The sequence below is a fragment of the Stenella coeruleoalba genome (genome assembly GCF_951394435.1).
Source record: "Stenella coeruleoalba genome assembly, chromosome: 4".
In the NCBI taxonomy this organism is placed as follows: domain Eukaryota; kingdom Metazoa; phylum Chordata; class Mammalia; order Artiodactyla; family Delphinidae; genus Stenella; species Stenella coeruleoalba.
Window position 1 is genome coordinate 105763133 of NC_137149.1, and position 15254 is coordinate 105778386.

The 15254-nt window shown below is 42.6% G+C and overlaps 1 protein-coding gene across 1 annotated transcript in view; it reads left to right on the forward strand.

The window, feature by feature from the left end:
• FRAS1 (Fraser extracellular matrix complex subunit 1) overlaps positions 1-15254 on the forward strand; it is a 460552-nt gene that overhangs the window by 284589 nt on the left and 160709 nt on the right. The window contains exons 21-23 of the mRNA XM_079919788.1: positions 7908-8060; positions 8299-8445; positions 13787-13933. Coding sequence (XP_079775914.1) covers positions 7908-8060; positions 8299-8445; positions 13787-13933 — 447 coding nt within the window. The remainder of the gene's footprint in view (positions 1-7907; positions 8061-8298; positions 8446-13786; positions 13934-15254) is intronic.

Consider the following 15254-nt stretch of genomic DNA (forward strand, 5'->3'; position numbering starts at 1 on the left):
TGGACTTTTTTCAGTTCCTTGAAGGCGTCCCGTTCTGTTGCGCTTCTGGGTTTTTGCATGGTTTTCCTCTTCTTGGGACCTCTTCCAAGCTCTCTCACCCTGCCCATCTCCTCCAGCAGCTGACTCCCACTCAGTGTCTCTGTCTCAGCTTCCTCCAGGCAGCTTTACCTGCTTCCTGGACCGAGTTGGTACCCCGTCAGAGACTTCCATGGTCCCTGGGCTTACCTGGTTTGCATTTTACAAAAGTTTGCAATAGTCTCAAGGCAGTCCCGTGTCTAAGCGTCTGCCTTACACTCTCTTGTTGCTCATCCCACTGTGCCACCGTCTCTATTGCCTCATGACAAAGGACTCAGTTTGGAGACGACTTTCTTTAAGTCAAGAAGCCCAGCCCAAGTCCGCTTCACTGTTGGATTCTTAAATATTCCACTCAGCTACCTCCAACCTGTTCCACAGGAGGGGAGGGGAGAGGCAAATTGAATGGTCTCTCTGCTCCTTCTCCCTCTCCAGCTCGAAGGGTTTTTCTAGGCTGGGGTACAGAGGTGGAGAGTGTAGGAGTAGTATTGGTGGGGGAGGGCCTGGGTCTCCTAGCTCCAATTTCCACATTCAAGTTTGTTTTTTCTTCTATCTTTCACCTGTGCCCTGGGCTCTGTGAATTTGGTATCTGTGCTGGTCTGATTCTGCTAACTTTCTCTGGGAGCACATGGTGGCCTACACTCCCTGGTCTAATGCGGGATAGTTGCAGTGGATGAGGAAAGAACTCACGGGCTGATATCTCAAATTATTATGAGATTACACAGATTTCATACTTAAGTGTAATTATGTATCCAGGGTCCTTATCCCCACCATACTGAAAGCTCTGTGAGTACAGTAGACATTTGAACAGTTTTGTTGTTTGAAAGAAAGAGTTTTTAAATGCTCAGCCTCACTTACAGTAAAAGAAATCCAAACCAAAGCAACTATGTAACACCAATCTTCACCAACCAAATTAGCCAAGATCATTTTATTATTTTAAAATTTCCTTGAACAACAAGGTCTTACTGTATAGCACAGGGAACTATATTCAATATCCTGTGATAAACCACAGTGGAAAAGAATATGAAAAAGAATGTATATATATGTATAACTGAGTCATTTGCAGCAGTAATTAACACAACACTGTAATTCAACTATACCTCAATAAAAAATAAATTTAAAAATATTTCCTAGTGCAGGCAAAGTTACAATGAAACAGTCTCAAGAATGTATCTTGGATGTAACTTTTTTTAAAATAAATTTATTTATTTATGTTTGGCTGTGTTGGGTCTTCGTTGCTGCGCGCGGGCTTTCTCTAGTTGCTGCAAGCAGCGGCTACTCTTCATTGTGGTGTGTGGGCTTCTTAAGGCGGTGGCTTCTCTTGTTGCGGAGCATGGGCTCTAGGTGCACAGGCTTCAGTAGTTGTGGTTCGCGGGCTCTAGAGCGCAAGCTCAGTAGTTGTGGTGCATGGGCTTAGTTGCTTCGCAGCATGTGGGATCTTCCCGGACCAGGGCTCGAACCCGTGTCCCCTGCATTGGCAGGCAGACTGTTAACCACTGCACCACCAGGGAAGCCTGACTTTGTCTTTTAGCAAATAATCTAAAATGCACAAGGGTCTTATCATGGCCTTCATTATAAAAGTGTGCAAATTGGAAGTAAATGATCAAGTATAAGAAAAATGGTAAAGTTTTATTTGTTTATTCAATGCTGGAATATTATACAACCCTTAAAAATGATGTTTACAAACAGTCCCTAATGACACGTGGAAATGCTGATGGTACTGAGTGAAAAAAAGTTATTATATGACAATATTTAATAAAATCACATCTGTGTAAAAATCTACATATGGAAAGTTGTATAGAAAAAGAACTAAGAGAAAAATATCTGTTAATAGTTATTTATTCTAAAAGGCCCACATGGGGGGATTTTTATGTTCATTTATACTATGTAAAATTGTTTTTCATATTTTCTTCCATGGCTGACTTTGTAGTCAGAAAAATAAAACCGTAAGCTCCCTGTTTTTTGTTTGTTTGTTTGTTTGTTTGTTTGTTTGCATTACGCGGGCCTCTCACTGTTGTGGCCTCTCCCGTTGCGGAGCACAGGCTCCGGACGCGCAGGCTCAGCGGCCATGGCTCACGGGCCCAGCCGCTCCGCGGCATGTGGGATCCTCCCAGACCGGGGCACGAACCCGCGTCCCCTGCATCGGCAGGCGGACTCTCAACCACTGCGCCACCAGGGAAGCCCAAGCTCCCTGTTTTGAGCCCCCTCTCTGCATAGAAGATCACAGTGGCCTCTGGGGCTGGAGCCTGAAGCTTGCCTACAGTTGGTGCCCAGGGGGACTGGCCACTTGTAGCCTGTCACAACTGAGCAGCCTGCCCTCGGGAACGATGCTTTTCTGATTGTATATCAGAACGCTGGGATTAATCCTCAAGCCCCGTTGCTCTGATTTCTGGCTTCTTTCCCTGTACATCATAACTCATTTTGAGCTCTCCCAAGGAATTCTCTCCTGCAAAGAGATTTTGACTTCAAGCCTCTTAAGACAAAGGTGTTTCCTAGGTTTTAGGAATTTATTTTTCTTTTCTGGTTGGTTTAATAAAAATCAGTCAACCTTCAGATAGAGCAAGGTTTGAGAGCATATTGGTTTTGTGTGGTGTTCTGTTGGAGGCTTGTATAAGACAGAGTTGGGAAGAGAGGTTTGCAGGAATGTATTAACACAGGACCCACTCAGACTGTTGTTTCGGGGTCTATTCACAGGATTGGGTGTTCAGTATGAGTTTCTAAGCCACGGATAAATGAATAAGGAAGAAATACAGGTAGCGAACAAAAAGAGTTGAACTTTGCAGACTCAAGTAGTTACAGTCTCACGTGTAATGTGAAACTGCAAACTAACTCGGATTAATGTGATGCTTTGGGCAACCTGCGGTTGACTGTTTTCTATTTTCAGGTGTCATTTATTGATTTCTCCTTGCCTCTGGGTACTCGCTCCATCGTGCCGTGTGGTACGTCTGGTGATTGATCTGATGCCTCTTTTAAGGCTTAATATGGAGCCATGGAGAGAGGCAGAGGCCTTGAGTGATCATGGAGCCTCTACAACTCCCTCTTTTGTTTTTTTATTGAAGTATAATTGACCTACAACACTATGGTAGTTTCTGGTACACAACATGGTGATTTGATATTTCTATACATTACAAAATGATCACCACGATAAGTCTAGTTACCATCTGTCACCATACAAAGTTGTTATACTATTATTGTCTGTATACCCATGCTGTAGGTTTCATCCCCATGACTTATTTATTTATTTATTTATTCATTTATTTATTTTTAACGTCTTTATTGGGGTATAATTGCTTTACAATGGTGTGTTAGTTTCTACTTTATAACAAAGTGAATCAGTTATACATATACATATGTTCCTATATCTCTTCCCTCTTGTGTCTCCCTCCCTCCCACCCTCCCTATCCCACCCCTCTAGGTGGTCACAAAGCACCGAGCTGATCTCCCTGTGCTATGCGGCTGCTTCCCACTAGCTATCTATTTTAGGTTTGGTAGTGTATATATGTCCATGCCACTCTCTTGCTTTGTCACAGCTTACCCTTCCCCTTCCCCATATCCTCAAGCCCATTCTCTAGTAGGTCTGTGTCTTTATTCCTGTCTTACCCCTAGGTTCTTCATGACATTTTTTTTTCTTAAATTCCATATATATGTGTTAGCATACGGTATTTGTCTTTCTCTTTCCGACTTACTTCACTCTGTATGACAGACTCCAGGTCCATCCACCTCATTACAAATAGCTCAATTTCATTTCTTTTTATGGCTGAGTAATATTCCATTGTATATATGTGCCACATCTTCTTTATCCATTCATCTGTTGATGGACACTTTGGTTGTTTCCATCTCCTGGCTATTGTAAATAGAGCTGCAATGAATATTTTGGTACATGACTCTTTTTGAATTATGGTTTTCTCAGGATATATGCCCAGTAGTGGGATTGCTGGGTCATATGGTAGTTCTATTTGTAGTTTTTTAAGGAACCTCCATACTGTTCTCCATAGTGGCTGTACCAATTCACATTCCCACCAGCAGTGCAAGAGTGTTCCCTTTTCTCCACACCCTCTCCAGCATTTATTGTTTCTAGATTTTTTGATGATGGCCATTCTGACTGGTGTGAGATGATATCTCATTGTAGTTTTGGTTTACATTTCTCTAATGATTAATGATGTTGAGCATTCTTTCATGTGTTTGTTGGCAATCTGTATATCTTCTTCGGAGAAATGTCTGTTTAGGTCTTCTGCCCATTTTTGGATTGGGTTGTTTGTTTTTTTGTTATTGAGCTGCATGAACTGCTTATAAATTTTGGAGATTAATCCTTTGTCAGTTGCTTCATTTGCAAATATTTTCTCCCATTCTGAGGGTTGTCTTTTGGTCTTGTTTATGGTTTCCTTTGCTGTGCCAAAGCTTTTAAGTTTCATTAGGTCCCATTTGTTTATTTTTGTTTTTATTTCCATTTCTCTAGGAGGTGGGTCAAAAAGGACGTTGCTGTGATTTATGTCATAGAGCGTTCTGCCTCTGTTTATTTTGTCACTGGAAGTTTGTACCTCTTATTCTCCCTCACTTATTTCACTCATCCCGCCCACCCTCTCCCTTCTGGCAACTGTCTGTTTGTTCTTTCCATCTGTGACTCTGTTTCTGTTTTATGTTTGTTCATTTGTTTTTCTTTTTAGATTCCACATCTAAGTGAAATCATATGGCATTTGCCTTTCTCTCTCTAACTTATTTCACTTAGCATAATACCCTCAAAGTCCATCCCTGTTGCTGCAAATGGCAACATTTCATTCTTTCTATGGCTGAGTAATATTCCATTGGATATTTATGCCACATCTTCTTTATCCATTCATCTACTGATGGACATTTAGGTTGCTTTCATATCTCAGCTTTTATAAATAATGCTGCAGTGAAGATAAGCGTGTATATGTCTTTTCAATTTAGTGTTTTTGTTTTCTTCAGAAAAATACCCAGACGTGGAATTGCTGGATCGTGTGGTATTTCTGTTTTTAAGTTTTTGAGAAACCTCCATACTGCTTTCCACAGTGGCTGTACCAGTTCCCATTCTCTCTCTCTGTAACTCTTGAGCCCTTTCCACTGGCTTTTGGTAGCTGTATACCAAAATGATGCAAACAGCCATGTCTGGTTTAAGACCTCCAGAGAATGAGACTTAAGTTAAGAGGATAGAAGAAGTTAAGGGTTGTAAGGAATTTCTACACTTATCAGGCAGTCAGAGGCAGAGAATGACCGAGAGGCGCACCAGGATAAAGCATGCTAAGAGGGGAAAGAAGGTCAAAGAAGGGGGTGATCCGAAGTGTCCTGTGTTGCACACCTTTCAGGTGGGTTAGGAATTAGAGGAGGCCATTACGTTTGGTCATTAGAAGGTGGTCAGAGACCTTTTCAAGAGCAATACAACAGTTGAATTGTGGAGGCTGAAGGCAGATTACAGTGAAGTGAGAAGTTAGGGAGGCAAGGAAGTTGGGTGGTGAAGGAAAGAAAAGAGATGGGGAGATTGTTGAGAAAAACTTTGCGGGGAGTAGGTAATGCGGAGCATGTTTGGAGGTTGAGGTCGAGGAGAATGAAGAGAGATGGGGGTGAAAGATGCACTAATGTTGCCATAATGTTCAAATAATGTTGAAAATCGGATTAAAAAATGGGGGTGGAGGAATTAGCCATTTCATCCTGTGAGGGGAGATGAAATGAAATAAAGGGTTTGGCAGGAAAGAATCAAAGGTGTTCATGCTTGACGGGCTGAGTCAAGTAGAAGGTGAAATAACCGGGTAGGATGTGGAAGGGTGGGCAGCGTGGGCTGGTGACCAGGGAAGAGTAGCAAGGGTTTCAAAGCTGCTGCCATGAGAGTGGGAAGGAACATCCATAAACCAGCTCTAGGTGCCTTTAGAAGTAATTAATATACATCACAGTCTTCATTTAAACAGCTCCTAGAGATCCCCATGATCGGACAAATCCATAAATATTTATTTATTGCACCCACACAATATTCCAGAGATCTGCTTACTTGCTCTTCAAAGCATCCCCTTGGTGATTATTCTTTTTCATTCCTCTAATTGTACACTAGAGAAAGCCTCAGTTAGATGCAACCAGTTTTTAGACCCCTGCACACCTGCGGATCTTGTTGACGCATGCCGGAGCCCCACACTCTCTGTAAGCACTGGCTTTAAAGAGGAAGAGGCCAAGACTTTTCAAATAATGGAGCCTTGAATCAGTCACGTTTCCTGGGTTTTCAGTTCTAACCTGTACCCACTCATTAAGGTAATCGTAAAACGGAGTTACCTCCACCTGCTCCAGGAACTTTCAAAGTGCTCCTGGCACTGTGAGGAAAGCACAGGAAAAGGAAAACAAAAAGGTTGGCATTGTGTGGAAACCGTACACTAAGTCAGGGGGAAATAGCCTCCTTATCAGATTTCTCTCAATACAGCCATCATTTCCTTTATAATTTACTGAAGGGCTATAATGGGGATTAATTTGCCTCTTTGGATATCAAGAACTGTTTCTAATATTGGCAAAAGGCGGCCTGTAATTTGAAACTCCTGAAGTTCAGAGAAAGGTCGGAGCCTGTTCACTTGTGTGCTGCTAAAAGAGGATTTTTGCGGAGGACACTCTGGGTTCAACTTCTGGAATGGCTAGAGGTCTCAAAGGCTTCTCATGCGGATGAGTGGGCGCTGGGTATGGGACTGAGATCTCTTCTTTGGCAAAGAACACGTCTCAGGTGATCAGCAATTAAGAAAGTGTATCACTGAGGGTATGGAGAGAAAGACCTGTTTTAACAGATTTCAAGGACAGGTAATCTGTTTTATTGACAAGGATTTTTTAGTCTAAATATCGCTAGAAATCACTATCTACAAGACTGGGATGAAACAAGACCTATGTGGCCGCTGAATGGTGTTTTAGCAACTGCAAACAGTGCTTTGAATCCTGCAGGGGAAGATGGACAGGACCTATAACCAGAAGTCTCTTCTCTTTTCCTAGGTCTTTACTCCTTTTTCATTTTGGGGGGTAATTCAGGATTTGTGGCTTTTCTTCCACCTTTGGGATGGAGGATGGTAAATGGGATTTGAAGCATTATTACCACTTAAGGTAGGACAGAGGGCTTTTTCACCTATATGGGGAGCTGAACACAACCAAGTTCTTTAATTAAAGGATGACTCTTACACGGGTGAGAACAAGAGACAGTGCTGGCCATCCCAGTTAATTTGCCCTATAGATTTAATCACAACTGATACAACAGCTTCTGTGAACTGTGTATCAGGTCATGAAAATGACTTTCCAACTCAGCTCTTTGTAACTTTACCTCTAGTTAAAGACTAAACTTTCCCCCCAATTCTATTATCAACCAACCTTAATCCCCCCCCCCCCCACCAATGCCTGAGGCTGGTTTGCTGACTCTGGAAGGCCACATCGGGGAGATGAGCTTCGTGGGGCCTCTGAGCACAGCTTAGGAGCTCTGTGAACGACGGGCACATGGTACCCGAGTTCTGGGAGCTCTCGGGGGATATGCTGATATGATGAACTGTTTCTGTTATCTGATAGTTCTTTCTATACCCCCTGGCAAGTATCTATCACATGCTGCCCTAGGACTTGAAGGTTGTTCAGTCGGAAAGGGATGAAAACTCAGTTGCTGTGCTGGGCCTGGCCATTTGCTAAAAACCTCAAACACGCAATCTGTACAGGTCCCAAGCTTCTGCTTTACTGATGTATACTGCCTTTGCGCTACTCTCCAGCCATCTGTGCTGCAACAGTGGTCATTGCAGTCCCTTTTACCCTTTGGTGTAGAAATGAGACGCTGTGTTCATAGCATCCGTGCCTTCTCTGTGCTCCCATGTGCTCTCCAGACTGCCATCCTCTGTGCCAGCACTGCGCAGCTGCCCTCTACAACACCGGGAGCGTCTGCCTGAAGTGTCAGAATGCCCGGTACCTGCTGCTAGAAGATCGCTGTGTTCCCGAGTGCCCTTCTGGATACTTCGCAGAGAGAGGAGCTTGTAAAAGTGAGTAAGTGCTGGACACAGGAGCTGCCGTGCCCCATGAGCTTCTCTTGGGCAATAGCTGAGAAGGCTGGAACTTCCCGAGAGAGAGAGAGAGAGAGAGGCAGGAAGCACACTGTAGGGCAATAAACCAGACCAGCTAATGCTCTCTGGGCTGGGGCTTTTATTAACGGCTCTTGGGATGCTGCTTTGGAGGGGAATTTGGCTTCATAGGTTCTCTTTATGTCTCTTCCGTCTGCAGAATGTCACTACTCCTGCAGAACCTGCCGGGGCAGAGGGCCCTTTTCCTGCTCCTCATGTGACACCGACCTCGTTCTGTCCCATCTTGGCACCTGCAGCACTGCCTGCTTCCCAGGGCACTATCTCGATGACAACCACACTTGTCAGCGTAAGTTTTTTTGTTTTTTGGGTTTTTTTTTTGCTGTACGTGGGCCTCTCACTGCTGGGGCCTCTCCCGTTGCGGAGCACAGGCTCCGGACGCGCAGGCTCAGCAGCCATGGCTCACGGGCCCAGCCGCTCCGCGGCATGTGGGATCTTCCCGGACCGGGGCACGAAGCCGTGTCCCCCGCATCGGCAGGCGGACTCTCAACCACTGCGCCACTAGGGAAGCCCATTGTCAGCGTAAGTTTTAAAAAATGAACTTTCTCTCCTTTCCTGCTCTTCTGGAGTCATTGAAGAAAACAGGGATTTTTTGCTTCCATATTTTCACCTGGTAGCCTTTATTTTTAGAAAAGAAAGAAAATGAATCTACAAAGCATATGGATGCCATTAGCAGATTATAACTCAGATATGGGCCTAATTGGAAGTGCTGGACTAGGGATCTCCTCTGCAAGAGAGGAGCTGTGTGTTCTTGGGTCAGTCATTTAACCTCTCTGTTCTCTAGTTATCTCATTAAAATCATAAAATTGTTAGTCTAGTTTATTCCTGTGGTTTCTGTCAGTGATCCAATTCCAAGATCCTAAGCAGAGAGTGGAGCTCATTCTAGTATAAAGGCCTGAACCTCAGCACTTCTCTGGGTTTAATTTGTTTTTGACATGTATTTGTTAAATACTGACAGTATGCAAGGCTTGATATGCTACAAAGGATTCAGTTTCTGCCCAAACAGTAGTTTATTTTGTCTTGAATGAAAGTTACTTGTATAGATGTCTTAGTTCTCAAATAAGTTAAAATATGATTAATTACCTGAGTCATGCACAAACAAAGAGTTAGGATAAATTAGGGCAAGGGCAAATCTGGGTGGAAAAAAAATTAGGAAGTGATTCACAGATGAAGGAACAGTTTTGAAATAGGCTGAGGCAGCTTACTTTATTTCAATCAGTAAAGTGTCAGTTGCCAAAAAACTGTGGTATACTTTTCTCATTTTGAAAATGACAGTTAACAAATACAGTACTGATATTTCAGTTTTCTGTCCTAGGAAGTACCATGTTGAAGGAATTATAGAGTAATGGTTAGGAGAGTGGGCTCTAGAATAAGGTAACTAAAGTTCAAATCCTAACTGCCACTTAACTAGCTTTGTGCCCTTGAGCAGGTGAATTAACCACTAGGCCTCAGTTTCCTTTTTCTATAAAAGGGAGATTATAATAGTGCCTACCTCGAATGTTACTGCACTTAGCACAGACCCTAGCAGAGAATAAGCTCTCAGTATAGCTACTGTTGTTATCATCATCGTCATGTGAAATGAGAGGCAAATCGAGTAGTAAAAGATATTTATATTTAATAGATACAAAGATAGGTATTACTGTTAGTTTATGGAGATTCTTGCAAGGATTTGCATTTGAAATGAAGTTATATGGAACCCACCATTTTGCATCATCTGTTGAGATACCAGAGATAAAAATCCCTTTTGGGGGGGCTTCCCTGGTGGCGCAGTGGTTGAGAGTCCGCCTGCCAATGCAGGGGACACGGGTTCGTGCCCTGGTCCGGGAAGATCCCACATGCCTTGGAGTGGCTGGGCCCGTGAGCCTGTGCGTCCAGGGCCTGTGCTCCACGACGGGAGAGGCCACAACAGTAAGAGGCCTGCGTACCACACACACACACACACCAAAAAAAAAAAAAAAAATCCCTTTTGGATCCATGAAAAGAGTTTTTTGGTTTTTTTTTTTTTTTACTTTTGTAACAAAAACTTTGCTTGGTATATATCAACTATCTGCCGGAATCTGTAGATTCTGTAACACAAGAGACACGAATGAAACACTTGCATATTCTATTCAAGAGCAAAAGAGTATTGGTGTAGAAGTAGTGACTTAGATATTTGAGGCTCTTCACTGCAGTGGAATCACAGAAATAAAAGTTCAAAAGAAAAAAACGGAATCCCTTATATGGCTTATAGGTGGCAAAACTACGTTGCATTGAAGTATTTCTCTTCTGGGAAGCTTCTGCTCTGCACAAATGCATTCGCTGTGCTACCACGTAAATAAGATTTTATAGACTATTTCAGTTAAATTAAGCATCTTCTAACTTTAGTCCTTTGCTAAAGCTTAGGTTTCCTTCATCCAAAGACTGAATAAGGTAAGGTATGCCCCCAAGTTGGGCTATTTGAGTTTCTAATACGTAAAAAAAATTCACAATGTCCCTTTCTACTGCTCATCATTATAGACAATTATAGGCCTGACAATTTTAGGAATTGTGCAGTAAAGGGCTTTTAAGGAAATATAATCAACATTAAGGGGAGGCATTAATAACCATATTATAGAAGAAAGTAAGAGTTTCAGAGCTGTCTAGATTCTGATTACAGGAACCTTTAGAAATTGTGTACTGAGCTCTAAAATTTCAGGATAACCAGTTGAGAAGGAACTTTCAAGAAGAGATGATAAATGAGGTTCTCAGTACTTGAAACCGTAGTGCCCTAGAGTAGGAGGAAGACTCCAGCGCACCTGAGCCAACCTTGCACCCAGGGCAGAGATTCTCTCTCATCCCCTCACAGGCTGCTACAGATGAGGAAGGAAGCCAGGTGCATCGGTGGGGATGAGGGCTGTTTCTCATCAGCCCTAGAGCCTCCTTCTGGAGCAGTGTAGAATGGCTCCTCCCTCATTCACACGATTCCCTTCCGAAGTCTGACATTAGCTTGGACTTCTCTGTTCTGAGCAGGACTGGAGTCAGTGGAGTATTGAGCAGAAAGGGGGGACCGTCTCAGAGGTCAGGAGGGAGACGGGGCATCATAGGCTGTGAGGTTCCCTCCTCCTCAATGAACGATATTTAAAGTATCAATACATCTCTGCTTCCCTCACTGCTTTCTGGTCCCCTCGGCCCCTTCTTCACTGTCCTCTTAGCTCTTTCCATGGGGTCACTGACCTCGGAGAGCTGCACCTGCTATTCCAGACGTTGTCACACCAACGTGACTGCAGTAAGACTAATACCCTCTGGTCTGAATATTGTAAGAGGGAGAAAAGGCTCCTCACCCACACTCCTCTGAATGGGGAAGCTAGAACCCAAGGGGTTTGGTTATGTGCAGAACTACTTTGAGTGAGACAAGGTCACTTGGGGATTGCCTTGGAGACGGCTGAGGGGTTCGATTAAAGAGGAAGAAGCATTCGAAGAGAAGTGATGGAAGCCCCCTGCTTCTTAGTGTGACCCCACTGCATCCCTCCAAATCCTCCATATAGTCTTTTAACATTTCCAAATGCTCGGCGGGACCCCATTTCTTTTGGGAGTCAGTGAAGGAGCTGAGTTATGCTTTGGGAATGAGACTTCATGGAAGGATTCAAGACCACGGAGGCAGACAGAAGCTTGAGGAAGTAAACTACAAGAAACTCTCAGCTGTCAGTACAGGGGCCTTGTTTTGCAGCTCCATGTCCAGCAGGGCGTCCAGCTGATATTGAGGTTACATGAAGGCTCTTCAGTTTAAGAAATTAAGACTTCATCATAATACTCTACTGAAGACATTCATTTCCAATTACAAAGATTTACTGACAACTTTCTGAGTATGTATTTCAACCATCTTCAAATCCACTTACAGCTGGTAGACCCCACTTCATTTTTGTATTCACAAGTTTATATTTAGGGTTTTTGTCAAACCCTTTGGCAAAATTAAGATACAACATGTGTAGAAATCCTACCTCCCAAAAGGATAAAAGTTTAGTCTCATATAAGTTTCCAATAAAAATATCTTTTCTAATATTTTCAAACTGTTTGAAAATCCAGTCTAGAATTTTCCTAGGACCTTTAATTACAAGTCTACATATTCTAACAAATATTTTATACCAATGGCTTTTCTTGTAGGTGAAACAAAAGGAATTTCTTTTTATTTTAGAGGGAGGTCATTTTTCTGCACTGTGCCACACACTTTGATATCCTTTAGCACTAAAACTCACATGATCACTCTCTAGACTTTTCCTCTGACACATGCTGAGAGAAAATTTTAGAGGGAGGCAGAGATGCTAATGCTTGAGTATATATAATTACAAAATCTGGCTTCTTTCACTTATGTTGCAAGTATTTATTGAACACCAACAAAATTACAGATAACCAGCTAGGTGCTGGGGACTATTGCAAGGAACAACAGAAACCTCGTCTTTGCTTTCATGAAGCGTACAGCTGTAAAGGGTACAGGTGGTAAATAATCGCTGAAATTGAACATTTTTATGTATGGCATGAATGAAAGGTATAAGAACAGTACCTGGGAGACCTGTTCTAGACTGGAGAGTCAGGGAAGTCCTTCTTGAAGAAGAGGCTGAAGAATGAATAAGAGTTAAAGACAAGAGACTTGGAGATTATATTGAGAGGATTCAAACATGTGTATTATGATTTCTAGGTAGAAAGAATGGAGGGAATGATGGAAGCAATATTTACAGAAATGATGGCTGGAATTTTTCCAGGCCTGAAGAAAGATATGAGCTCATAGATGAAAGTGTCCTCTGACACCTGAGAAGTATGAATTAAAAAGTCACTCTTACAGATATATGGAAAATAGAATGCAAGGGACTCAAACCAATTAGGAGGCTATGATAGTGGTCTAGGAGGAGATGATGATGGCTTGGACATATTGGCATTTGTGGATGTGGAGAAAAGCAAAAGGTTCTGAGAATTATATAGGAGAGTTCAAACAAATAAGATCCAGTAAGTCATTGAATTAGGAGTGAGAGAAAGGGAGGTGCCAGGAGAGACTCTAAGGTTTCTAGCATGAACAACTGAGTCAATGGAGAAATGCTAGTTGTTGAATCAGGCAGAGATGGAAGCATGACCGGATTTGGAGATCATCCCTGAATGCCTAAATTAAGTGACTGCTAAGAATTACAAATGAGTAAGTCAGTAAGCCAGGTTGCCTTAAAGTCCTTCGTATCTTAAAATATGGGATTTCCTGAGCTCCGAAATAAGTTGCTGCCTAATTTTAATCTTGGTATCAGACAAAAATCTGAATCTACTTCATAAACTGTAGGGGCCCTGATTCCTTAAGAAGCAAGGTTCCAAGAACACTCAGGACTATTATTCCAGAGATCTTGAAATAAGTATAAATTAATTCTGTTGCTGAGTCACAGGGTAGTTTGGATGTGGGGTTTCTGTTCTTGGGTTTATAATTTATCTTCTCTGGAAAATAAAATTACCCTCTTTGATTTCGGAAAACAAGATTAACATTTTCTGTTTCTGTTGATCTCAGGGTAGGGTTCTGAGCCGTGATTAAAAAATAGGTTGGAGGGAGGCTCTGTTGCTTTGCAGCATCTGTCTAGGTTTGATCAGTGCTTCGGTATTTGCAATGGTAATCATCTGGTCATTTTCTTTTCCTATCTGCTCAGCATGCGACCCACATTGTGGAAGCTGTGATTCACCGGCCAGCTGTACCTCCTGCCGAGATCCAAACAAGGTCCTGCTCTTTGGAGACTGTCAGCATGAGAGCTGTGCCCCACAGTACTATCTTGACTTCTCCACCAAGACATGCAAAGGTAAAGCTTTTCCAGAACTGCACGAGTCTTCTACTTGTCGATGCCCCTTTACTAGAGAAGTCTGCTCCCACATTGGGAAAATACTGTCATCAGATGTTTAGACTTTCTCTGATGAAAAGTCATTATGTATGTATGTATGTATGTATTAAGCAAATATTTTTCTCTATCTACCATGTACTAGGTATTATGCCAGGTCTTAGTAACTAGACCAGAGATGGCAAACTGGAAACCCTCAGGTTGTATTTAATCCAAGACAGGGGTCTGTGGTTTTGTTTTTTGTTTTTTTGTTTTTTTTTTTGATCCACTGAATTTAACAGCGTTTTAAAATTTTTAATTCTTTGCCTTTTAAACATCAGAAGACTTCACATACAAAAATTGAGATGTTCAGCCTCTTTTGAAAAAGTCAGAAGGTTTGGCAGTACTGGGTTTGCATTCCCACAGTGCAGCAGTAGATTGATGAGTAGCTGTCGTCTCTGTTGGGTTGAACATGATCTCCTAAGGGTACCACGGTGCCCACCATTCCCTGTCCTATCACACCAGCCCTATTTCAAAGATTTACATCGCCTTCCTGGGCCCTGTAGGCATTTGCATTTACAGCTCTAGACTGCCGGACTCTAAGCTTAATGAGGACAGGAGTTGTGTCTGATTTGTTCATCTCTTGCTTAACATACTTTAATGAGTGAAGACACAGCCCCTGTCCTCCAGGAGTTTATAAGCAAGCATTGTCAAAAACCGGGTACTACCTTTTACCTTGTTTTCCGGTGTTTAACATTATTGGAGCTTATGCTCTTCAAATGGCAGGACCCAGCAAGCGGAAAGACAGAATTAAAGGATGGATTTCCCTTGCTTCTGTTCCATTTCCCTTCTCCATTCCTCCGTTCCACCTTCCCCACCCACCCACCCACCCCTCCGACCTTTCCAATTCTGCCAGAGAAGCTAGGGCTCAGAGATGGAGGTCAGACATCTGTCAAATAAAATTGGGGTGCTTTAAGGTTTTGCAAAATTACTTACATTCCATTCCGAGAAATTGTACTTGGTTGTTAACTGAGGCGGTCTGCTGTGCTCAAGACCACAGAACCTTTTCTAGTTTTTCCCTTCTAACCAGTGGTTGTCAGTCTGTGGTGAAAAACAAGATTATCACAAATCCTCCCTGTTGTAAATGATTTCATAACTATGCTGGCAGTTTTCAAGGCTCTGTTTTAGTCATTTTCCCTCAGGACTGATTCAGTCAAATAAATGAGTGAGATTAACTTTATAAATCTTCTTGGAAGCACGTGTACCGTCGTGCACAGTTACCTGCTTCTTTGGGACTTAGAAATAC